The following is a 26,888-nucleotide window of genomic DNA, read 5'->3' on the forward strand; positions in this document are numbered from 1 at the left end:
ATAGATCCTCTGTGATCGAAAATTTTTTTTCGAAGTGACCCCAATTGTAGCTTCCTCTCTTTCCCAGAATACGTAATTTCATTATTGGCCCATTCTTTGGATATTTTCATTCCCATTGTCGTTTCAGTTCCAAGAGTTCCAACGTTTCTGCAAATTGTGCAGCCAAGTTTCATTTTGTGTACGTTCAACCATTCGTTTTTTGAGCAAAAATCGTTTTTTTGATCTAATGACCAGCAGTCTGGCCAATCGTTTTGAGTTCGACCTTGATCCCCGAGATCAGCTCCAGATGATTCAGGAACATCTACATGTACCGATATTTCCATATCTTCTGTCATCGTTTCTGTTACTGTTTTGAGCTTTTTATTTACGGAATCGGCGCCGCTGCCGGTGGTTGAGAAGTAACAGGAAATTTTTTTCATATTTAAACTTGGAGTTGCACTAAATAATATATAAAACAACACGTAATCGTAACACAAACTGACTAAACAAACGTAAATAAAAATATACGCAGATGCCGCCATGCGATAAACGTCAAACCATAAATAAATGCGTCAAACTGTCAAAATCATAATACGCAAAGACATACGTATGAAGCTAGTTACATACGCAGGTTTGCTATTTAAACTATACGGTTACTTCACTATTATCATTTTAACGAATTATTATTGTAATTACAGCGCAAATATTTTTTCGTTTAATTAATTTTGAAATAAAACCGTGAAAAAAGGTGCCGGAACGCCGTTCCACCGCGTTAAATGGAAAAAAAAGCACTGGTTAATGTTAATCTCAAGTGACCTACCAGCTAAGTATTGTACTGTATATTATCTCCATATATAGTTAAGTAATAACATAGATCGTTATAGAAATGTATTATATATTTGTACAGCGCCCTTGAGGTGATTTTGCACAAAAATGGCGCTAAACAAATCATCCAAATATCATTATTATTCGTAAGTCTGCGTCCATTAAATATTTTTAACGCATTATGACTGTTAACCGAAGTTCAGTGATAATCAAGACAATGTGCTTATTTAAACGACTTTTGTCTATCCGCTGTCAGAATCAAATACTAACGTCGCCTAATAACCATAAATGACAGATTTTGTCAATATCGTATTGATGGTTTTATCAATTGACCATTTTAGAAACCCAGATCACTAAACATGATTGCAAAAAGCCATTTTAAGTAACAAAATGTTCGTACTTTACAAGGGCGAAACTGAGAGTATCTAAGATTCTTTTCCTTTTGAGCTTGTATAAAAATGATCAAATTTTATATTATATGTTTACTTTCAAACTTCAATAATGTTAAATTTGAATTAAAACAGTGTACAAAATAATGTTGGGCAAGTATCGCGCTAGTTAAAGAGCACCTTCCATTGAAATACAGATAGAACAAACACATCATCATTTCTATCTGACGTCACCCAAATTAATGACTTTCAGGAGGCAAAGCACAGACGATCGATAAAGCCTTATTTCAACACGATATTGACGAAATCCGTCATCTATGGTCAGTTAGCGATGTTTGCGAGCACAGTTAAATTATGATTCCGACAATCGTTAGACAAAAACCGCTACTTTTAGCACTAATATGCACAACTCTTTGGATAGTGTCGTTCGTTATACAAAATAACTGACCGAAGCTCTTAGAACTGAGAGAAATCATTTACACAACCCGTAGACTTGATTAATTTATCAATTGACTCCATTACAGTTTCGAGAAACAAGTTATAACGAGTTATACGAGTGTTGCCAGCGTATATTTAACTGCGGACAGAGCGCGGGTGCCATCGGCATAAAATCATTGGTAGTTAGGCTGTAGTAAAGTTATCGATTGCACCGTGCTAAACGTTAAATTAATTGAAATACGTAAATATTTTCAATTTTTTATATAAACATAATTTTCTAAAGATATTCAATTTAATGAATATAAAAAAATTGTATTAAATAATTTATCTAACTTAAATAAAAACGAGGAATTAATAATAATTGTTTATAAATAAACTTTTTCTAACACAATGCATAACGTGTTAACCTTTTTTAATTTCCAGTTAAAGTTATAAAAAAAAGTTTTCTTAAATTATAAAAATTAAATATTATATAAAAAAAAAAAATTTTAAGTATGATAAACTCACAATCGCTTTCACCAAAGCGGAGAAAATGCTTAGTTTTAAAAATGTACTCAATACGGAAGACTTAGCAAAGGATTTCTCAATTCGATATCAACAAATTTTTTTTTTTGGCTAGCGTACAATTTTGTAGAAGATCTGCACTTACAGTTAAGAAGACCTGTTTTCGGACTTGTTGCACTGGGTTTAGCAGGGTTTAGTACTTAAATCTGCTAAACCCAGTGCCACAAGTCCGAATACCGGTGTCTTTAATTGTCAGTGCACTTTGTACAGCATGTCCTGTTTTAATGGAAATGGCGGTGATCAGTGATATAAATAATTAAAATAGTCCAAATAGAAAATTCTTTAAAGGAAGATATACATTTAAAGTTAGCGGTTGCTCAGTTCGATTGGCGAAAGCGGCATTGAAAATTGGATTAAGACAATGCTAAGTGCCAATGCTTTAAATAGTTTAAAAAATTATAAAATTAAGTACCTACCTATTATGTTATTTAAAAATCATACACTAAAAATATTTGTCTACTTAAAAGCGAAATAAAAAGTCATTACTAAAAGTTTATCTAAAAAATAATGTTTTTAAAAGATTGTCGCTTGCGAAAACAAACAAAAAAAAAATGACACTATTTACATACAGTGAAAATATTATTAATTACAATTTAATGAATAATTGCACGATTATGGTCGTTCAACCAATAATTGCGGGATTATAGTTATTTAATCAGTAATTGCAGGATTACGGTAATGTGAATTATAATCATATGATTACGGATACTCTATCAATAATGGCATGGTTATAGTTAATCAATAAATTAATAATCACACATTTCCAGTTATTCAAACAATAATAACATGGTTATTCTACCAATAATCAAATCATTACAGATTTTCAAGCAATAATTATGGTTATTCAATCAATAATTGCAAAAATTGTTTACTTAAATATTATAATAAAATTTCTCATATTGCTTTGCTAAAATTGTTCTCTAAGCGGAAAAATTATCACTTTTCACTAAAAAAAAAAAAAAATAGACATAAATTAATAGGTCATTTTGTACAAATATAATAAATATATTATATTAATTAAATAGCGCGTTCTTAAATTAAAAACGCAATCAAAAATGCGACCATTCTCGCTAATATAAAAATTTGTACACACGGACAATATTATTCACGCTAAAATCCGTCTACATTATTTTTGGTAAAAATAAAAAATATATATTTTTATTATAATTAAGTAAGTACTTATTTAAGAACGTAAGTGATCCCATCAACTTATATAATTTAAAATTATAAAATCACTACAGAAGTGTAATTAATCTGGCTAAGAGCAATCAAATTAATTATCTGATAAAAAAAAAAACATAATAACATTTGATCAATTTTAGCAGAAGAAAGTACAAAGTGGAGCAAAAGTTTTTTCAACTTAATGTCATCAATTTTACATCTTCAAACAAACTTTTTGTGAAAACACGGCTCAATTATTTCCATTTTTAACAAAATGGCAGCCGATTCAAGTTATGACACAAGATGACGAGGAAAACGATGACAAAATTCACGCTGCATTAAAACAACAGAACGGAAATTGGTCAAATAAGCTGTAACAATAATTCCGCGTTCACATTATGACATTACTTTTGCCCCAAATTTATAAAAAATAGTTTAAAACGATACATTTCTATGGGCGTTAACGCTTCAGTTATCTCCATTCTCGCTGAAGGAATTCGTAATATATACATTATTTAATTATCACTTACATAAGTGTGAATTATCACTTATCAGAATAATCACTTACAATATAAGTGTGATTCTCATGAAAAGCTTTTATCATATTGTTTATAATTCTTTTAAAATACTGCTTTATGTCATTTGGAATCAGATTATATAAATTTATTGCATTGTTTGTTTAAAATATTATTTACAATGTTAACTTAACCTACAAAAAAACTATACTTTCGGTGCGCTTTTTAAATTGATTTCGCGCTCTTTCTCGAGCAATTTTCTCGCTTTGCGTCTGTGTAAGTACGGCATAATGCCCCAGATGCTGGCGCCACAGACCGTTACCATGCCTAGAGTGGAAAATATGGCAGAATACGAACCGCTGCTCTCGAACCATAAACCGCAGAGCGGCGGACCGATTAGCTGCATTATCCCATTGACGAAAAGACTTATTCCATAAGTTGACGTAAGTCTTTCCATGCCTAGCAGCTCGGCCATTATGATAGCTGTTACGCCAACGTAAGTGCCGGATGCCAGTCCGAACACGGCGCAACAAGCGCTGATTGTACCGTACGTCTTAACCAGCGGAAGCGCTGCTAAAGACGCTCCCGACATAAACAAACCACCGACAAAATACCAGGTTTTCGGTATTAGTCCCATGTCCGATAAAGCCGAACCACCGATACGTCCGCATAAATCAAACGCGGAAACGATCGAAAGCAGATACGCAGCTCTGCTTTTATCAAAACCCATATTAATCGCGTAAGAGGGAAGCAAAATAATGAAGTTCGTATAAGAGATAGCGTTTGTACAATTTGAAATAAGAATTACCAAGTAAATAGGATCTTTGAGCAGTGTTATATCAAAGAATTTACTACGTTCCTTCGGTTTATCGGGCGTTTTCGGGTCTTTCTTTGATTTGCAAAGACCGCAGCACGATGTAATCGGACTAAACGAATCTTTGATCGATTGCAACGTGAGCTGCGAAGCAAATTCATCCGGTTGTGCAAACGCGCTGAGCGTAGAACCGTGGAAAGGAGTCGACATGTATTGGAAACTGGACGTGCTTGGACTTCTCTTGGGCGTGCGATTCGATGAAACAGTTCGTCTGCTTGTGAAAGCTTCGGTTGAACCTAAATGGTATTTTCCTTCGGGAACGGACTGCAAGCCTAAGGACGGTGTGCTACGCATGTTTGAACGCGAATTAGAATTCGTCAGCATGTTTTTGCTGTTGATTCTCGGCACGTATCGACCGCCGGCGGACGGCATTGAAACTTTGCGCTTGCGTTCGTAGTCAGAACCTCGATTGAGATTCTGGACGACGGCAGCGGAAACCGAACGACCAAAACCGCCGTTCGGTTGTAAACCAACTACCAAGCTATCGCCGGCTTCTTCACCGGAAGATTTAGAAATTCCGTTGGCGACCGACGACGGAGTAGATTCACCCGACGATTCCAACATGACATTATTTTCTTGATTGAATTTAATGATGATCGGAGACTGTACGAGGTTGTTTGGGGAACGTGAGAGCTCTGGTGGAGTGATCGGGAACTTGTCGTTTTCGGGGGAGTTCTCAGACAGCTCTTCGAACGTCTCGTACGTGATGTCTTCCTCGCAGTGGATCTGATCGTCTTCGTCTTCATCTACTTCAATGGGCACGCGCTTCATATGTTCTTCGACTGGTCTGAAGAAGATGGCGGCCGCCCACACGTGAAGTGTTATGCCTCCCATGATGAGAATTGCACCCCTGGAATTGAAAAATGTTTTTGTTACAATATTTTTTTTTTTTATTTATTGAGGAAACAAACTGTTATATATAAAAAAATTACATGTTACATGGTTGCAAAAACGAACCAGTGAAGTTTCCATTAAATAAAATAGATAGAAAATGTAAAATTAAACTATATCAAATGAATATTAATAAAATGATCAAAGATGAACCAAATAAAGAAAGAAAAACTAGAGAAATATAACTTGAGGTAAGGTTGGGTGAAGTTAGGTTAGGTTAGGTTAGATTCAGTGTGGTTAGGTTAGGTAGTGACCTGTATCCGTAGGTCTCGAGCAGGAAGCGCAAGAAGGGCGGCAGCACAATGCTGCCAAGAGCGCTACCCGACATGCACAGACCGTTGGCCAGACCACGCAACCGCACGAAGTACGACGTCACGATGTAGATGGTCGGCGGGAATGCCAGTCCCGCTCCCGTCCCTACCAGAACACCGTAACTAGAAATGAGAAAACAAACAATAAATATATTCAAAGGAATACCATTAGACACGAGGAAAGGTCTAAGTTATGTGACAGGTTTGCGGGAAGACCAAAACTGCAAACTTTTTCAAGTGATGAAAATTAGAAATAAAAGTGGACCTAAATGAGATCCTTGAGGAACACCACTAGAAACTATGAACACTATCAAATATAGACACAAATACATTTATGAAACAAACGACAAATAAATACCATGTTGTTGGGAGTTCTAAGTTAGGTTACTGGACGGTATGGAGATAAAAATCGCAGCTTTTGTCATTGTTGAAAAGAACATAAAAGTGGCCCTAAACCAGATCCTTGAGGAACACCGCTAGAATTACATTTGTACACGGTTGACATTTGTCACATGAGAACGGGTCGCTTCTACGATTCGTTCTTAAGTTCAACAGCTCGGCTGTGGAACGAACTGCCGGCCTCTGTGTTTCCTCCCTCCTACAACATGGGACTCTTCAAGACCCATGTTCACTCCTTCCTCTCCACAAAAAGACCCTCCACACAGCATCCCCAAAGATGACATAGGCCCTGAAGGAAATTATTTTTTTTAGGGCCTTCTGTGTGGAGATAATATTTAAAAAAAAGGAAACCATGAACACTATCAAATATAGACACAAATACATTTAAATTAATTTAAAAAACGTTATTGTTACTTATTCCATGTTGTTCTTCAGTAACATTACTGGATTGTGTGGAGACAAAAACTGCAACATTTGTTATTGTCAAAAGTGTAAATAAAAGTGGTTCAAAATGAGATCCCTAAGGAACACCGCTAGCGAAATATGTACCTAATGTCATAGATGAACAGGGTGTTAGACACGAGGAAATGGAGGAAAACAGCAGGAGACCTACAGGAGGGAGACGTTGCCCAGAGGCAGCCATTACTCTAAAAGTGTTGTAGCACATTAGTCATTATGAAAAATATAAATAAAAGTGGTCCTAAATGAGATCCCTGGGGAACACCACTACAAAATATGAAAACCATCAATATAGACACTATTAAATTTATGAAACAAACAAGCAACGGCTTCCGCGGTTGAATGGTTAGTATTCTCAGCTAGGAATCTGGATGTCACGGCTTCAAATCCAGGCGTATGCAAGTAAATTTAATATGCAGTATATTTGCAGCACCTTCCAGAGTGATAGATACTTTCAATATCGCCCTGCTGAAAAAGCACCATTCAGAATTGAAACTACACCTTCCTAATTCCCATATTTTTCCCCTCTCCGCTACTTTCAGCCTCAAAACATACCCTAATCGGTAATGCCATGGTCTCACTGGCGCCAGACGATTAGGAGCAGTTGGGACTCTTCCGCGAAATTTACATTTAAAATCAATAAATTCGTTTGTTAAGATAAGGAGTGCAAAGGAGGGTGTTCTGTCTGACTGACAATCCGTTCTTAAGAGACCGATTGCAATCTCTAATGCAGAGAAGCAATGTGGGCATGGTGAGTCCGTTCTACAGGTATTTTAATGAATCCTGCTCTTTGAAGCTAGCAGCATTAATCCCAGTTGTACGTACATGAAACTCGATGTAGACGAACGGAACACCCATTCACAGTAGATTTTTTTTATGTGACACCTCACAAGAGTGTCCCTGCCTGTGAAGTGTACAGACAGGGGAACTATGTCACCACCCGGATGGGCGGCGTTGTGAGGCGGAATAAGGTAGGGGCTGTAGGAAGGGATTTGTTAATGCGGGCCTTGAAGAGGCTCGGATTATAGGAGGGAGGAAAAACAGATGCCGGTAGCTCGTTCCACATACGAGCCGACTTACACAAAAACGAGTCGTAAAAACGGCCCGTTCTCATGAAGCCAACGTCAACCGTGAACGGGTGTTCAGTTCGTGTCCGTCGAGTTTCGCGCACGTGCACCGGTGCATCAGGAATCATTGCTGCTAGCTCCTTGGAGCAGGCTCCATTGAAATACCTGTAGAACAGACACAGCATGCCTACATTGCGTCTATGCATTAGAGAAGGCAATCGGTCTGTTAACAACGGATTGTCAATCAGACGGATCGCTCTCCTTTGCACAGATTCAAGCAGGTTTATCAAGTATTTTGGGGCACCAGCCCAAAGGTGGCTCCCAAATTCAATAGATGGGCGGACTTGAGACTTGTACAGGGTCAGCAGCTGGTCACTGTTGAAGAATCTCCTAGCCCTGTACAAGACGCCCAACTTCTTGGAGGCCTGATTTACTCGGGCTTCTATGGATCCCCGATACTTGAGCTGGTCTGATATAGTAACTCCAAGCATTTCAATGGAGTCTTTATTGGGGAGAGTGCTCCCATCAAATTGCACCAGACAGTCATTGATCTCCCTCTTTGCCGAAATCAGATGTTGGTTTCATGAGAATGTTTTTGTGTAATATGTCTCGTTTGCGGTACAAGTTACCTGCATCTGTTTTTCCTCCTTCATTTAATCCTGGCCTGTTCATAATAAATCCCTTCCAACAGCCCCTATCTTAACCCGTATCACAACACTGACCAACCGGGTGGCGATATAGCTACCTTGCCTTTACACTGAGTCACATATATAAGGAGAACTTATGAAATCTACCGCAGACAGTTTCCGCACAGTCAAGAATATTGGGGCTCCAGACCAGAGATGGCTGCCAATATGGCTCAATGCCCTCACCTGATGTAGAGGTAATTGATGGAAGTGGCCCAGCAGCTGATGATCATGCCAGCGGCTGCAAAGGTTCCCCCGATGATAGTCACCGTCTTGTACGAATAGCGCACCGACAAAATGGACGACAGCGGCCCTGGAAACAATGGAAAAAATTCATAAACTGGACAACAGCTGAGGATAAACTAAATATGAAACAATATTAGTAAATAATATAGAAACTAGAACAATACTACATATAAGACAAATCACTAAAACTATATTACTAACACTAGTAGAATTTGTAGTATTCAAAAAGTGCTGGTATAGATTACGCTTAATTCCATAAATGGAGTCAGTAAATATATCAATAGTTCGACAAACTTGGTTCCCAGATCATGCATCCTTTTGGTTAGTGAGTGTGTCTGATAGTTGGTTGTGTATGTATTGCAAAAGAATGTAAAATTTTGTTTTGTGTTCCTAGTCGGTGCATGGAATTTAATAGTGGTGACAGTGGCATGCTACCCTAGCGCCTCCTAGCGGCATGAATTGTGCGCCTTTGTTTTCTTTAATACATTTTAATGGATTTTATGTGAAATATATTATTTATTTTACCTTTATAAATTATGGAAATCGAAAACAAAAAATTAGGTAAACTACATACCTAACAGCTCTTTTTTAGTCATACATAAAAATATTTAATTTAAATGAAGTTAAAATTGCTGAAGATTCCGTCAGTGTTGTTGCAATACTTTCAGAATAGTACGAAAATGTTGCTTTTGTAATGATGGAGAACTTAGCTAAAAGAGAATTGAACACACACAGCTGCAGTTGGAACTTAGCTAACACATAATTGAACACACACAGCTGCATTTGGAACTTAGCTAACAGAGAATTGAACACACACAGCTGCAGTTGGAACTTGGCTTAAAGAGAATTGAACACACACAGCTGCAGTTGGAACTTGGCTTAAAGAGAATTGAACACACACAGCTGCCGTTGGAACTTCGCTAAAAGAGAATTGAACACACACAGCTGCAGTTGGAACTTGGCTTAAAGAGAATTGAACACACACAGCTGCCGTTGGAACTTCGCTAAAAGAGAATTGAACACACACAGCTGCAGTTGGAACTTGGCTTAAAGAGAATTGAACACACACAGCTGCCGTTGGAACTTCGCTAAAAGAGAATTGAACACACACAGCTGCAGTTGGAACTTAGCTAACAGAGAATTAAACACGCACAGCTGCCGTTGTAACTTAGCTAAAAGAGAATTGAACACACGCAGCTGCAGTTGGAACTTAGCTAACAGAGAATTAAACACGCACAGCTGCCGTTGTAACTTAGCTAAAAGAGAATTGAACACACACAGCTGCAGTTGGAACTTAACTAACAGAGAATTAAACACGCACAGCTGCCGTTGTAACTTAGCTAAAAGAGAATTGAACACACACAGCTGCAGTTGGAACTTAGCTAACAGAGAATTAAATACGCACAGCTGCCGTTGTAACTTAGCTAAAAGAGAATTGAACACACACAGCTGCAGTTGGAACTTTACTAACAGAGAATTAAACACGCACAGCTGCCGTTGGAACTTAGCTAACAGAGAATTAAATACGCACAGCTGCCGTTGTAACTTAGCTAAAAGAGAATTGAACACACACAGCTGCAGTTGGAACTTTACTAACAGAGAATTAAACACGCACAGCTGCCGTTGTAACTTAGCTAAAAGAGAATTGAACACACACAGCTGCAGTTGGAACTTATCTAAAAACGAATTGAACACACACAGCTGCATTTGGAAACTATTACACATATCTATGTACTATCGCCTTAATGTTATCAAGTCACAATTATTGCAAACATACTTTTTCAGGAAGCCTACAATTATTTTTAAAAGTATAGATAAATAATTAGACAATAATTACTTTGAGGAAATCCTTGACCTACTTGTAACAATGATGGAATGTTATCTACACAAAAAATTAGTGGAGTTAAAAACATCACAGTTTTATCAGCTGTAAATTAAATTGCTGAATAAATTAGTGTCTTCAGATAAATATACAGAATGATTCATTTGTAAAACAATGTTTATCAATCTTTTGAGATGAAAATGAATTAATTTTAACTTTTTTTCTGTGGTTTTGGAATATGTGGTATTGTTGCAATCGGTATTGTTGCAAGTGGTGTTGATGTAATTGGTGGTGTTATTACAATTGGTGGTGCTGTTGTTGGAATCAGATGTAACTGGTGGTGTTGTAGTTGATGCAATTGGTTTTGTTGTTGTAATCAGTTGTAACTGGTGGTGTTGTTGTTGATGCAGCAGTGGTGTTGTTGCAATCAGTGGTGTTGTTGTATTTGGTGGTGTTATATTTCTTGGTATTGGAATGGTAGTACTGTTACAATTGGAGGTGTTGTTTTCAATTGTTGTGTTGTTGCAATCAGTGGTGATGTTTTAATTAATGATGTTGCTAATACGTGGTATTCATGATATTTCCTCTTGTTATCACTGTTGTTTTGATTTAGTGTTATTGGTGTCAGTAGGAAAGTTTAACAGTGACATACCCAGACTGCTGTAGAGGAAGTAGCAGAGAGCGGGGATCCAGGCGGCTGCAGCAGGACTTGCGTCAAACACCTCCAGGAACTCCACAAACAGCACCCCAAAGGACTTGACGGTTCCGGGGACGAGGATGTTCACCACCATAGCGCCTGCGAAAACAATAAAAAACATTAATATCTTCACTCTCGTCCAGGCTGTTGCCCATCACAGATTACCCCAAGCCACCGTAATACAAATACTAAATAAACACGCACATTCACAATTCACGTCTTCCTAAAGAAAGAGCGAGAACATTGATAGAATAATAATTAATAAATGACATCATTGTAGACATTATAAATATATATTCCCTTATCAGGCACAAGAGCTCCTCTTTTCTGATAAGGTATACATGACCATATATGAACCTTAATATTATATTTTGCAAAATATGTATGTATTAATGTAACCCATATGATGTATATTAAAAAAAATAATTAAAAAAAATATAATTTTTATTAATGACTTTTTAAGTACAAAGTGTTTATGATTTCCTCATCTTCGTGTTTGTTAATTGTAGGTTGTGTTGGTGTTACTCATAATGTTTATGATTTCCTCATCTTCGTGTTTACCATATTTTTCAAACTCTCCATGGTATTTTATTTTCATTTGGAAGAGCATTATATAATTTTGTGGCATGTAATTTTTAGATCTTTTGGACTTTTAGAGGTATTTCAAAATTATTAGACCTTAGAAAGATCACAGGGCGTGTGCAGATAGTAGGTAGGTATACCAGGAAAAATACGATAAAAAATATACACTTAAATTTACATCCAATCCTGGGTCACACTTCCTTGCAAATAGAGTAGTGGAAGCATGGTACAAACTTCTACAACATGTCATCCATTCTACTAATATGAACCTATTTAAATCTCTGTTAGATTCTCATTTAGAGATGAAAAACAATTGACTTCTTGTGAAATTAGTCCTCTATAACACAGGTGAACTCATAGCGTTAGACAGTTTACATCTGTTTGCATTTTTAGTTGGAAAAAAAGATAAATTAATAATAAAATATGAAGAAGAGAACTTACCCATGAGCACCAGCCAACCCCAGCCACCGTCTGGTGGTACCAGCATTGTGTCTTCCACGGGAGGTTCACCCACCGTGAACCCAGCCGCCCTGGGTTCACATGGCCCCAGACGAACTGAAACAGACAAACAATACGTTGATATACCTGAAGTAACACCTCCTCAAACTAATCTTCGGATCGGCACAAAGAAAAACAAGCGCAGGATCCAAAATTTTTGTTTAAAAGACACTAAATGAAGTTTCGGGTGTTCCTCGAGGATCTCATTTGGGGCCACTTCTATTTGTTATTTTCAACAGCGACATGGGAGTGTAAGGAGAAATGAAGGAGATTGAACAGAAAATCAATTTCATTGACTTGCCTAAAATCAAGAAGTTCTTATGGTCACAATCTGAACAGGGAACTCCTTATATTTTTTTTAATAACGACATTTAACTTAAATACCAGTATTTTTTTAGGTACTTAGTTCAAATAGTTGAAATAATTTTCAGTTAATGAGTTAAAATTTTTCGGGTCTCCCAAAATCGAACCAAATCTATTGACATATGTATTACTCACGTAGACTGGTTACGATGTCAGAATCAGCAGATTCAGTCCTACCAGCCAAAGGGTGTTTTAACCCTTCCAATACCAGAGTACCTCCTGAGGAACATGTACAAGAGATAATATCTCTTGATTTTGACAAACAAATCGCAACGTATTCTCATCTATTTTTGCCTCATTGCATATACACGGTGTCCGTAAATTCATAGTATAAGCGGGAAAGTGAAAATGATCTCTAAGGCGAAGCTTAATGCTAAAATCACTAATTTGATTAATCTTAATAACGAATTGGTGTACATTATGAAAACCAAAAAATATGCTTTAGATAAATTGAAGGTTTTCCTACCGTTTCGCTTCATTCAAATAAAATAATAAATTACTCAACAAAAAATATAACTGTAAACTACTAAAAAAATATATTTTTTCAATAGAAATGTATGAACGAGTAAAGAAAACAACTTTTAAAAAATACAGTATTATAGCTAAGATTATCTGTGACAGTTTCACTTGATTAACTTTTTTGCTTTCTTATAAAATTATTTACAAAATAAATAAAAACCAGTTTTTTGCTTGAAATCGAACGTTTCTAGACTCCGTTTGTCAAGCGATTTTAATGCCTATTACCTACAATATAAGGTATACCAAGAATATACATAATTTTTGGCTTGTAGCTTCCTCTTAAAATACGTATAGATGGTACTTCTAGATATTACCTGTTCACTGTTCAATGTCAGTTGGGACAATGTCCGCAATATTTTAAACTCAGTTTGTCTCTAAAATCAGCACTTTTTATCATTGAACAAAGAATATGTTTGTTTTCAAAAAGATTTATTTCAAAAATAAATTTCACATGGCATCGTGAATCATCAAACATTCTTATTTCGGTTGTCGGTCTGTCTGTGTGTGACTAAAACTCTGGTTCAATGAACTCGAATAACATTTTCTAATTTGTAACGTTTTTAAGAACTGTCTGGAGCCAGTGAGACTATTGCATCCCTAATTTGTGTGTTGTGGGGAGGATCTGGCTATTCAGATTTGGTCACCGAAGACGGCCAAAGCCATTTGAGGCAAAGTTTCAATTCAGAATGGAGAATGATTCTTATATCAGTATCATATAACCTTCTCTTCTCTAACTCTTATACAGTAAGTACCAACCTATAATACAATTTGTTTTTTACCAGCAATTAATTCTACATTTGAAATGTGTATTTCTTTTGTTTAAATTTATTTGTTAGGGTTATTAAGACAGATTTCGTGATTTTTAAAAGGTCGGCACTATTTTCATTTTCAAGAAAACTCTATAAAATAACTAACAAAATATCCCGTGATTTTTTATGATTTTTCAAGATTTAAATTTTCAAAATTGGAATTGATAAAAGTATAAATCCAAACAGGCAAGCGATGAAGTAGGTACCAAAATTAATTTATTGATTAATAATTCTTTATTTCTAAAATTGTATTTCTTTAATTTAAATGTTTGACAGATGTCAGTTAGATATTTTTTTCGCTTTTTCACAGGTAAATTAATTTTAAGAATCAACCGCTTTAACAACTGCGCCAAATTCCGATTGGGAAGACCCGACATTTATTTCGTATATTAACTGTTGTAATGTCATCCTCAAATCATACCTCCATTTAATGTAGTTTTTTTAACAGTAACTTTCTTGTATACAGCAGTGAATGGTGGAAGATATCGGAGACATCCGAGAGAGATTTTAGCTATAGCGAAGTATCCATTAGTCAATTATAATTATTTATTTAAAAATACATAATATTGATATTTCCCTGTAGTGACAATAGAAAACACATTTTTTTAGAATAATTTAATATTCGTTTGCGCTCGTCAAACAACTCAGACGAAAGATGTTACAAATTGACACATTACTTAGAAATTTGTTCCGTGACAAAATGCTAATTTTGTGGCTCTGCCAAAAATGTGATGAGAAATTTTTGGAAACAACGCATTCGTCATATTTTTCAGAATAAATATAATTATTTAGAGATAATTTTAAAAATATGCATACCACGGTGACCAGGAAGAATTCAATATGTACTGGTACTTCAATCAACAATTACAGCATTGTATATTTTAATTTGGTTGTTTACAGATGAAAAAATATAATAAGCAGTAATTATTGATTGAAGCACTGTACATGTTGAATTATTTGGCGTGTTGGGAATAAGGCGACGTAGCTCGGTGGTCCAGAGCGTCTGACCAGACATCAGAAGGTGTGGGTTCAATTCCCGTCGGCGGAATTTATTATTACTCGGGAGATATTTTCAATTTGTATGGATATTTCTTATTGCTTATAATTATTTGTGCTATGCATAAAAAACCTTGTTTTTTATTAGTTTATCATTAAAAAATGGTAACTATTTAACCTAGTTTTTGTTTCATCACTTTTAATGATTCTATATCACTTTTTAAAGGTTTGGTCAAACCTGAACTACTGCACAAGCGTAATTTTTGTTAGCAATAAAACGCAATTAACTTGTATACTATAGTCGTATATTCTTCAAGGATTACTACCGATTAATATACTATCTTCGGTGTATTATGCCATGGTATATTTACACCAATCCTGTATCTTGGGCTTTGCCTCAAAGAAACTGATGGCTGGCCTGCAGGTGGTCCAAAATCGAGCTCTCAGAACTTTTTTATATTAACTCCACACAGGAGGCCCTGAAGAAAATAATTTCCCTCAGGGCCTATGTCATCTTTGGGGATGCTGTGTGGAGGGTCTTTTTGTGGAGAGGAAGGAGTGAACATGGGTCTTGAAGAGTCCCATGTTGTAGGAGGGAGGAAACACAGAGGCCGGCAGTTCGTTCCACAGCCGAGCTGTTGAACTTAAGAACGAATCGTAGAAGCGACCCGTTCTCATGTGACAAATGTCAACCGTGTACAAATGTTGGGCGCGCGTTTGGCGTGTATCCCGACTACGCACCGGTGCCGAAGGGATCAATGACGCTAGTTCCTCAGAGCATCTTCCATTGTAATACCGATAGAACAAGGACAGCATACCTACCTGTGAATCTATCAAACGGACCGCCCGTTTCTACACAGAGTCAAGGGTTGTTTTCAGGTATTTAGGGGCTCCGGACCAGAGATGGCTGCCAAATTCGACAGTAGGGCGCACTTGCGATTTGTACAGGGTCAGCAGTTGTGTACTATTAAAGTATCTGCGGGCCCTGTACAGTACGCCCAGCTTCTGAGAGGCCAACTTTACTCTGGCTTCGATGGAGCCCCCGTAACTGAGCTGGTCACTTATAGTTACACCAAGCATATCAATGATATCAAACTGCTCTTGGTCTTCCATGGGACACACATCTCAAGGACATCTGTGTAATTTCCGGTATCCTTCCAATCAGAGTCCTTCCCAAACATGAAATCACGACCACCATACTACAAATTACCCAAAAATCAACCCACGCTAACATCAAGATAATCCACAACCACAATAAAATCCACATTCATCTAACACACACTACGAAATATGGAATGAAATCTCTTAATTCGATTGCCTACACACTCTATAACTCTCTTCCAGATATGTACAAAAACAGCCAACATAATCAAAAAATTCGAAGTAAGGCTTTAAAAGAATATTTTTAACGTAATTCTTGTCGTGTTGTACTTTGTTTTGTTTCTTTCTCTCTCTCCTTTTCAATCCCCTGTATTTGTAATCGAGCATAATCTATTTTTACCAATGTATTGTTGAGTAAGTACCTTCTTGTTTGTTCTACTTTAACCTCCCTTTTTCTATTTTTGTACCGTTTCGTATGTGAAACTTATAATTTTGATATCAAAATATCAATGTAAAATTGTACATATTAACTCCCATCAATGTATTGTAAGTTCCTATCGTCCTACAATGAGTTTTGTAACTCATCGGGATTGCTCTAGCAAGAAATAAAAATAAAGTTGAAAGAATGTAAACAATTCAACAGACGTAGGTATGAGGTGTATATTGTACTGCAGCAGATATACTAGGATAAAAACAACGCAACGCCAACTCTATATTGTAAGTGTGTGGCAACGTTTAGACTACAATACCCTAGCATGTATTTATATACAAGTTAAAAATAAAATGTTACAAGATTACATCTTAAAAAGTGTTAGTATTAATAGTACAGTCTACTGTGTGACGGGATAACTCATCAAAATGACAATTCAACACACCTATAAAAATGTAAAAGTATAAAGTTATGAAAAGTGATGAAATAAAAACTAGGTTAAATTTTTTTTTTTTTATAGTGAATACCTCACAAGAGTCCCAACTGCTCCCGTCTGGAGCCAGTGAGACTATGGCATCCCCAATTGGGGGATGTTGTGAGGCTGAAGGTAAGTGGGGAAGGGAAAGAGGAAGATGGGGAAGTACCTGGCTATTCAGATCTAGTCACTAAACACGGCTAAAGCCATTTGGAGCAACGTTTCAATTCTGAATGGTGGTCTTACACCAGGGCGATACTGGTAGTATCTTCCACTCTGGAACGTGCCGCAAATATACTATATATTATTTTAATTAATTAATTGTGAAATAACACAAATTAATAAAATTTATTTGCGCACGCCGGGTTCGAACCCGCGACCTTCGGAATGGTAGTCCAATGCGTTACCACTGGACTATGCCGGCCGTCAATATGTGTAACTATTTAACCTAGTTTTTGTTTCATCACTTTTAATGACTTTACATCACCTTTTAAAGGTGTGTTGAATTGTAATTTTGAGGAGTTATTATTCAACCCTATACAAAGTGTTATAAAGTTATGAAAAGTGATGAAAAAACCCTAGGTTGAATAGGTTACATGTGTAACAATTTAACCTATTTTTTGTTTCATAACTTTTTATCATTTTTTAAAGGTGTGTTGAATTGTCATTTAGATGAGTTATTATGGAACCCTTTAAAAAGTGTTGTAAAGTTAAGGTTACATATGTAACTATTTAACATAGTTTTTGTTTCATCACTTTTAATGAATTATATCACCTTTTAAAGGTGTGTTGAATTGTGATTTAGATGAGTTATTAATGTTATTATGGACCCCTTTAAAAAGTGTTGTAAAGTTAAGGTTACATATGTAACTATTTAACATAGTTTTTGTTTCATCACTTTTAATGAATTATATCATATTTTAAAGGTGTGTTGAATTGTCATTTAGAGGAGTTATTATGGAACCCTTTAAAAAGTGTTATAAAGTTAAGGTTACATATGTAACCATTTAACATAGTTTTCGTTTCATAACTTTTAATGACTTTTTATCACCTTTTAAAGGTGTGTTGAATTATCATTTAGAGGAGTTATTATGGAACCCTTTAAAGAGTGTTATAAAGTTAAGGTTACATATGTAACTATTTAACATACTTTTTGTTTCATCACTTTTAATGACTTTTAAAGGTGTGTTGAATTGTCATTTAGAGAAGTTATTATGGAACCCTTCAAAAGGGGTTATAAAGTGAAGGTTACATAAGTAACTATTTAACATTGTTTTCGTTTCATCAGTTTCAATGACTTTATATCACCTTTGAAAGGTGTGTTGAATTATCATTTAGAGGAGTTATTATGGAACCCTTTAAAAAGTGTTATAAAGTTAAGGTTACATATGTAACTATTTAACATACTTTTTGTTTCATCACTTTTAATGACTTTTAAAGGTGTGTTGAATTGTCATTTAGAGAAGTTATTATGGAACCCTTCAAAAGGGGTTATAAAGTGAAGGTTACATAAGTAACTATTTAACATTGTTTTCGTTTCATCAGTTTCAATGACTTTATATCACCTTTGAAAGGTGTGTTGAATTATCATTTAGAGGAGTTATTATGGAACCCTTTAAAAAGTGTTATAAAGTTAAGGTTACATATGTAACTATTTAACATACTTTTTGTTTCATCACTTTTAATGACTTTTAAAGGTGTGTTGAATTGTCATTTAGAGAAGTTATTATGGAACCCTTCAAAAGGGGTTATAAAGTGAAGGTTACATAAGTAACTATTTAACATTGTTTTCGTTTCATCAGTTTCAATGACTTTATATCACCTTTGAAAGGTGTGTTGAATTATCATTTAGAGGAGTTATTATGGAACCCTTTAAAAAGTGTTATAAAGTTAAGGTTACATATGTAACTATCTAACATAGTTTTGTTTTCATCACTTTTAATGACTTTATATCATCTTTTAAAGGTGTATTGAATTGTCATTTAGAGGAGATATTATGGAGCCCTTCAAAAAGTGTTATAAAGTTAAGGTTACATAATATGTAACTATTTAACATAGTTTTTGTTTCATCACTTTTAATGACTACATCACCTTTTAAAGGTGTGTTGAATTGTCATTTAGAGGAGTTATTATGAAACCCTTTAAAAAGTGTTATAAAGTTATGAAAAGTCATAAAACAAAAACTAGGTTACATATGTAACTATTTCTTTAACCTAGTTTTTGTTTCATCACTTTTAATGACTTTTTATCACTTTATAAAGGTGTTTTGAATTGTCATTTTGAGAAGTTATCGTGGAAACCTATTAAAAGTGTTATAAAGTTATGAAAAGTGATGAAACGAAAACTAAGTTAAATAAGTTTCATATGTAACTATTTAACATAGTTTTTGTTTCATCACTTTTAATGACTTTACATCACTCTTTTAAGGTGTGTTGAATTGTCATTTTGAGAAGTTATCATGGAAAAAACAATATATTTTATAAAGGTTTCAAAATATTCAATGAATTCCTTTTAAATATTAAGTCAAAAATCTTGCAGCTTTTCGTGTGTTATGTCTCAATGTTGTGAAGTCCAAATATTAGTACGTAGGTAATGGAATTTTTTTATACTATTATTTTATAATAGATGTACACTAGATATAATTTTTTTAAATTTTATAACTAAATAAAATATACTTATCTGGTCAAAAAAAATCAAGAAAAAAACAATCAATCAATTAACTTAGTATGTAGGTATGTATTAGGTATTTGTAGAGCAAAGAGTTCTCTGCATTCCCACACTGGTCATTCCCGCGTCGCGTCATTATGAAGACGATGTCTGTGATGATTATAATGACGCTCGCCTGATGTAGCGATGACAGAAATAACTTTAGACTTCTCTGAATTAATCAATGAGAGATCTTGGAACAAAAGGGGGTATTCTGCTATGATAACGTTTTCAAAATATGTTAAAATTTATTTATTTTTACCTAAATAACAGAACGGTAATTTTTTAATGAAACCACACAAGAGTCCCAACTAATCCCAATGGTCTGAAAGCCAGTAAAAATACGGCATCACCAATTTATTTATGTATCTTGTGAGGTTGAAGGAGATGGCAAAGAGAAATGTGGGGAGGTATCTGGATATTCAGATATAGTCAAGAAACACGGCTAAAGCCATTTCAAGCAATGTTTCCATTTAGAATGATGGTCTTACATCAGTATCTTAAACTCTGAAACGTGCCGCAATTATACTATTATTTTAACAAATTATTATCAATACAAATTGAAAATATACTCCCGAGTAAAAATAAAAGCCGCCGACGGGAATTGAACCCGCACCTTCTGATGTCCGGTCAGGTGCTCTGGACCACTGAGCTAAGTCGGCTTATTCCCAACACGCCAAATAATTCAAAATATACTAGTACTTCAATCAACAATTACTGCTTATGATATTATTATTGCTTATAATAATTTGTCATCCTTTGTGCTGTGATAGATGCATAGAAAACCTTGTCTTATAAACGTTAGTTTATCATTTAAAAATAATACTATTATTTAAAATGAAAAAATTGTGGAACAACACAAATTAATCAAATAAAATTAAATTGAACCCGCGACCTCCGGTTTGCTAGTCGATAGCCTTACCTGTCGATCACTACTGTTAACAATCTGTTTGATTTGACAAATTAATATCGATCTGTAGCGCAAAAGAAAATGTAAAAAAAGCAGTAATACTCATTTGCAGCACTATTCAGAAATATCAATTTACCAAAGCAAAGAGGGGACGCATAATCGAATTGGATGGATCGAAGCAATTCAAAACATTACAAATTTCATCTGAATAAACGTGAAGTTGCACGCGAAATGCGAAGATGACCGTGTTTTTTTGGTTTGGAACAAAGTGTTGCTGGTTTAAGAAAATCTTGCATGAATATTATTATGAGTAAAGATTTTAATCTGAGCAGTATACGACCGTCTTCAACGTGTAGCTACACCAATGCTACAACGACGTATTGTGGAACTTTATAAGTAAGGCGGCATGTATATAGCATTGTTAATGCCAAGTTGGATATCAAGCTCAGCTATTACAAGTACAATTAATTTTGTGGGTAACAATAAACTCACTACTGACTATTATCATAGACACCTCATACTTTGGTCTTATACAAGCCTAGTACATATAAAGTAGTTCTACTATTGTTACACTGGTATATATTTCTTTTGAACTATGCATTGTCTTACATCACTTATATTAATAACTGCATCACTTGCAATTGTGTTTTTGTGTATGCATTAATTGTTCTTTAATTTATTGCTAGTAATTATCCTGTTTACCACTGTACGCTTGTAATTCGATTATCATTATACCGAGAGATATCGTGATATATGGCGTACCATAATACAAATATATATATTTTGTATTTTTTTCAATAATTTCAAAATCATTTCGGGGGTTTAGGATCATAGGGGCATATCTACAAAGATATATTTATGAGATAAACGCAATTAAAGAATGGAATACGCATACGCCCTACTACAGAGTTTTCCAATAAGAGGTGTTATTTTGATATTCAATCGTAAAAGATCAATGGTTTCGTTGCTTGTGTGGCACGTAGCGCCGTTTTGTTGGCAGTAAACGTTGTCCAGATCAATACCATCCATAAAAAATCATTAATCATCTCTCGATAGCGCAATCCGTTTACCGTAACTGTTGCTCCAGCCTCATTTTCGAAAAAGTAAGGTCCAATGACTCCGCCGGACCATAAACCGCACCAAACAGTCACACGTTGAGGATAGAGAGGCTTTACAACAATAACTCTTGCGTTTTCCGAGCCCTAGATGCGACAATTTTGCTTGTTGACGAAGCCACCGAGGTGGAAATGGGCCTCATCACTCAAGATGATTTGCTGATTGATTCATTCAAGTGAATTTTAATAATTTCAATGCGTTGTTGAAGCGTGTTTCGTTCCATTTTCATTAATGGCGTAGGTTCTACTTGTCAAATGTCAAAAAATTACAGCTTCAAAAGTAACATCTACCGAAATAGCGGGCTATTTAAAATAACACCTCTTATTGGAAAACCCTGTATATGCCTAACTGTATCCTAGCTAACACCAGTTTGTGTAGTTAGGTCCATGTGATTATAAGCCCCGATTTAGCGGCGTCATTTCAATTATTGATTGCCAACAAAAGCTGATAGAATGCATTGTCATCGACAATGATTCCATTTGCCGAGTCTCAGCTCGATCGGATGTGTGAAAGTGGATTGGAAATGAAAAAAAATGGAAATGAAAAAATGCAAATTTTAAACATGGAAATTAACCCTCTTCTCGACTTCCGATCGCGCTGAATCTCTTCAGATAGACTCGTTGTCGGATTATGGGAGTGTTTCAGTAAAAAATAAAGTTTGTTTTATACGAGTTGATTTTTGTTATTATTTATTCAACTCTTTTATTTTTTTATTTATTTATGTCTATTCTTGAATACACGTTTTACAAATTATTACAGTGGTTTATATTGTAGTATAGAGAAAAAAGTACAGAAAAAAGGTATAAAAAATAAAGAACATAGGTAAAACTGTGTGTGGGTGATATTATATGTAACGTGAGCACCTCACTAGGAGAACCTGTGCTGAGGTGTTAACGTGTTTGTGATTAATTCGACAGGTATTTATGTGTTGTGGTAGAAAGTTTTTTTTTTTTTTTCAAAGACATATATTGAAACATGAAAACATACTTTTATATGTGAGTGTATGTATTTTTGGATAATTCTTGAAGAACGTGTATAATATTTAATTTTACTTATTATATTTTGGTTATGTTTGGTTTGGAATTATAATCTTTTGAATAAAGTGAATATCTTGATTTTTTATCCAGGCTACGATATGTTTTTTGAGAAAGTTTGTAGATGTGTTTTTAGACAATAATTGTTTCAAAGTAATGGGCATACTGTTAAAAAGTTTGGTTGCGTAATATTGAAAGTGTCTTTGTCCGTGTGTGGTGTGTGTTATCGGAATGTTCAGTGTTTTATTTGTTGAAGACCTGGTTTTTATTATTGCTTTTGGTTGATTTGTAATATGAAGATTATTACGGATGAAGTGTAGGAGAGCAGTTTTGGCGTAAAATTGTCTTTGCAGCTATTTGCAGCTACTCTATTTGCAGCTATTTATGCATTAAATAAATTAAATATGTGAAAAGATTTTAAAACGCAAATTGTCAAATGAATTTAATTTTTGTTTTTTGGTAGAATAGCCCTTTTCTCTGAGTTATAAATAAACGCGAGAGCATTGCCAACAGATGTACCAGTGAATTTATGATTCAAACGATCTGCCTACAGTGACTCAAGAATACGGGACAATACCCTAAAATAATGAAGTCGAAATCATAAGGGCATTTTTCGTACAAAACTTAAATTTGGATTTTAGACCAAAATACCCAACAAAACTGAAAAATTATTTTTTTAATCAAAAGATATTGAATTGATTGGTCAGTTGGCGATATTTGCGAGCACGGTAAGCGGATGATTCTGACCTGAATGTAATTGTCAATGGCCAGTACTGCAAGCAATATAGAACATTTTACATTTTTTGTGAGATAATTATAAAAAACCTAGCTGATGGTGTACCTGGCGTTGCTAGGGGTTTTCCTTAGGAGATAGACATATACCATTAAGGACTTTTCTGTAGGCCTTTTTAATATATACAATTCTGTAGTACATTATTTTGATGTATCTCATAAGGTTTAGCCAGCGTTAGCAATGTAAGTGTCAGAAAATATTTTTTTACGATTTGATTACAAAACATTGACTTTTCTCAACTTCCTATAAATATAATATACATGTATTACATCACATACATAGGAATTAATAGACGAGAAGATAATGGCGAGGGGTAAAATCAACTGTTGAAGAACGAAGGGAGTAAGGCTGACTGTGATTCGTCAATAAATCAATCTGACAGTAAATAGGCATCTCGCATTATAATATCACCATTTAATTCTTAAAAGTAAAATCTGCTTTTGAATGAATAGACATTTTTACATGGGAGCGCAAATTACTCGCCACGTTATGAACAAATTTGCGAAGTCCAAATTCGGCCCAAAAATTCGGTTCTATTTTCAGAGTCGAATATTTCGTTTAAGTATTTAGTTAAGACACTTTTATAAATGTTCATAATTTACTTCCCAGCAACCAACCATCTTTGTGTTTCGCGTCCAGACGTTTCTCGATGTGATAGTATATTATGTTTCTACAACTGATCCATATTATACGATGTGAATATGCTTAAAATAAAGTAAAATAATGCTTATATATGGAATGTAATACGACAATTGGGTTTATTCTCTTTTTCACATCTATTTTTACAAGTTTTCATAGTACAAGTCAACATTTTGCCGTGTTATTTCGTAAAATGAACCGATGATGCCTCGACCATAGTTCGCACAAGAATGATGACGTCACGTTTTCAAATTTCACTTGAGGCCATACGCGAGCCCAGCCGGCTCCAATGGAACCGGTATGGGGAGTGGGGAATAATACGCTTTTAATCACTTAGGGCAGGTCTACTAATATTCATATGTCTATGTATTATATACATAAACCTTACGGAAGAAATTCTCTAAATGGTGGTGAATACCCTATCAAAATCCGTTGCGTAGTTTAGAAGAACTAAGCGCACAAACGATTGCAACTTTATTTTATATTTTTTCGAAAAAACACATTCCCAATTTCTACAGATTTATAAAAAGTTTCTCGTTATTATTTGTGTTTTTTACAATAAATATACAATGTTTACAAGTCATACTGTTTTAATTTTTACTACACTTCCATTAAAAGCATTTGCTTGTGGATGGAAGGGGAGTGTACATTTTCGAAAAAATATTATAACTAGGTTACAAAGTAAAAAAAATTAACAAAATTAAAATCCATACAAATTATTGTATTTGGAAGGAAAAACTATATATTTGTTTTTTTTTTTGTTTGTTTGTTTTTGAATCTTTATTTAGATGTATGCAAATTATATGATGTATATATATATATTATGGAAGATAAATAGAGTATAGTAGGATAATTTGTTAGATTTTCAAGTCAAACTAGGGGAATCAGTTTTTTTGTTAACGATTTCCTTAAAATATTTTTTTTATATAGTTCAATATTTGTTTTTTATCATTAATGCTTCTTATTTCTTCTGGTAATTTATTAAAGAAATGTTTTCCTTAGTGGGTATAATGGTGCTGGGCAAAAGAAGTGTGTAGTTTAGGGCATGCAAATATATATTTAAGTATGGTTCGATTTTCTGTAAATTTCTGATATCTATAAATTTGTTATGTCGAAACGTTATTTATATGAAATTCCCTCCATAGAAAAACTCGCAAAGTAAGCTCCGAAAATTATTAAAAACACGTTTTGTTATGTTATTTAATATGTTATAGGCATGAAAAAATTCACAGTGTATCTTTAAATGCAACTAAAGCATTTGTCGAGATTTTTTTGCTCTATTTCAAACGAGTCGTGTTTTATTAAATATTTTCACTTTTTTCGATTAATTACTATCGTTTTTTTTTTAAATTAGCGCGTCCGTCTAACATTCTTATTCACAAATCTCCCTTTCAAACCATATTTGTACGCTTACTACGGGGCCTATAATAATATAACGTTCAATGCGTCAGAAGTCTCAAGTGAATAGTGAAGGGTATGACAGACTAAAAAGGTTATTTTTTAGTTTAGACTATGCAGACGATGCGTTAATTCTTTGCTGGTTAGTGGCGAAAGCATCAGGTTCCCATCCAGACGTTAGCGAGATAGCTAAGCTAAAAAAAATGCAATTGACTTTTTACAGCAATATTCCAAAGTGCTAGTTCTCTGTGAAATAGATAATTGAGGCGTGATTTTGATTGGCTGTCGGATCGGAGGCATGTCCATCACGTGACTGTAATTTGGGTGACGTCACAGCTGGTCCAGTTTACAACATAACATGACGTACAGTCAGCTTCATTGAAGCTGAACGAAATGTCAGTAATATTTATATATTTTTTAATTTATTTGACACCTCACAAGAACGCTGTTGTTTGTCTGTACAGTGTAAAGAAAGGAAACTATATCGCCACCCATTTGGGCAGTGTTGTGAGGCGGATTAAGGTAGGGGCTGTAGGAAGGAATTTATTAATGCGGGTCTTGAAGATGCCTGGAATATATATATATTTGACATTACGTGTAAAAATTAGCCCTATGATATTTAATCTAAAGAAATACAGAATTAAAATTATTGCCTTAACTTGCCTGAATTGTTGACACAATCAGTTCCAATTTGGAAAATTTAACTTAAATTCAAAACAAGTCCGAGTTCATTGAACCAGAGTTGCAATCACTCACAGACAGACCCATGACCGATATCAGTATGTTGTCCGGAAACTAGCGGTACAAGCGCGAAACTGGTGAATCATCATTTCATCTTTGGGGATGCTGTGTGAGAATGGATGAGGGGTGGGTAGGAATCTGAGGGTCAGTGTGTCTGGGAGTGACATGGATCGAGAGTCCGGCTGAAGAGGATGAGGTATTGCCACATGTCCCATGAGGTATTGCCACATGTCCTATGAGGTATTGCCACATGTCCTATGAGGTATTGCCACATGTCCTATGAGGTATTGCCACATGTCCTATGAGGTATTGCCACATGTCCTATGAGATATTGCAATATGTCCTATGAGGTAGGTATTGCCACATGTCCTATGAGGTATTGCCACATGTCCTATGAGATATTGCAATATGTCCTATGAGGTAGGTATTGCCACATGTCCTATGAGGTATTGCCA

The 26,888-nt window shown here is 34.9% G+C and overlaps 1 protein-coding gene across 1 annotated transcript in view; it reads right to left on the reverse strand.

The window, feature by feature from the left end:
- Window positions 1-3,466: 3,466 nt before the first annotated feature.
- The window catches only part of LOC149415735 (uncharacterized), a 76,093-nt gene continuing 52,671 nt past the window's right edge, over window positions 3,467-26,888 (reverse strand). The window contains exons 3-7 of the mRNA XM_089641784.1: window positions 12,347-12,460; window positions 11,279-11,422; window positions 8,745-8,871; window positions 5,891-6,070; window positions 3,467-5,595 (exon numbers count right to left, since the gene is read on the reverse strand). Coding sequence (XP_089497910.1) covers window positions 4,077-5,595; window positions 5,891-6,070; window positions 8,745-8,871; window positions 11,279-11,422; window positions 12,347-12,460 — 2,084 coding nt within the window. The 3' untranslated portion in view covers window positions 3,467-4,076. The remainder of the gene's footprint in view (window positions 5,596-5,890; window positions 6,071-8,744; window positions 8,872-11,278; window positions 11,423-12,346; window positions 12,461-26,888) is intronic.

The sequence above is a fragment of the Hesperophylax consimilis genome, chromosome 17 (genome assembly GCF_061612785.1).
Source record: "Hesperophylax consimilis isolate HC1 chromosome 17, BYU_Hcon_1.0, whole genome shotgun sequence".
In the NCBI taxonomy this organism is placed as follows: domain Eukaryota; kingdom Metazoa; phylum Arthropoda; class Insecta; order Trichoptera; family Limnephilidae; genus Hesperophylax; species Hesperophylax consimilis.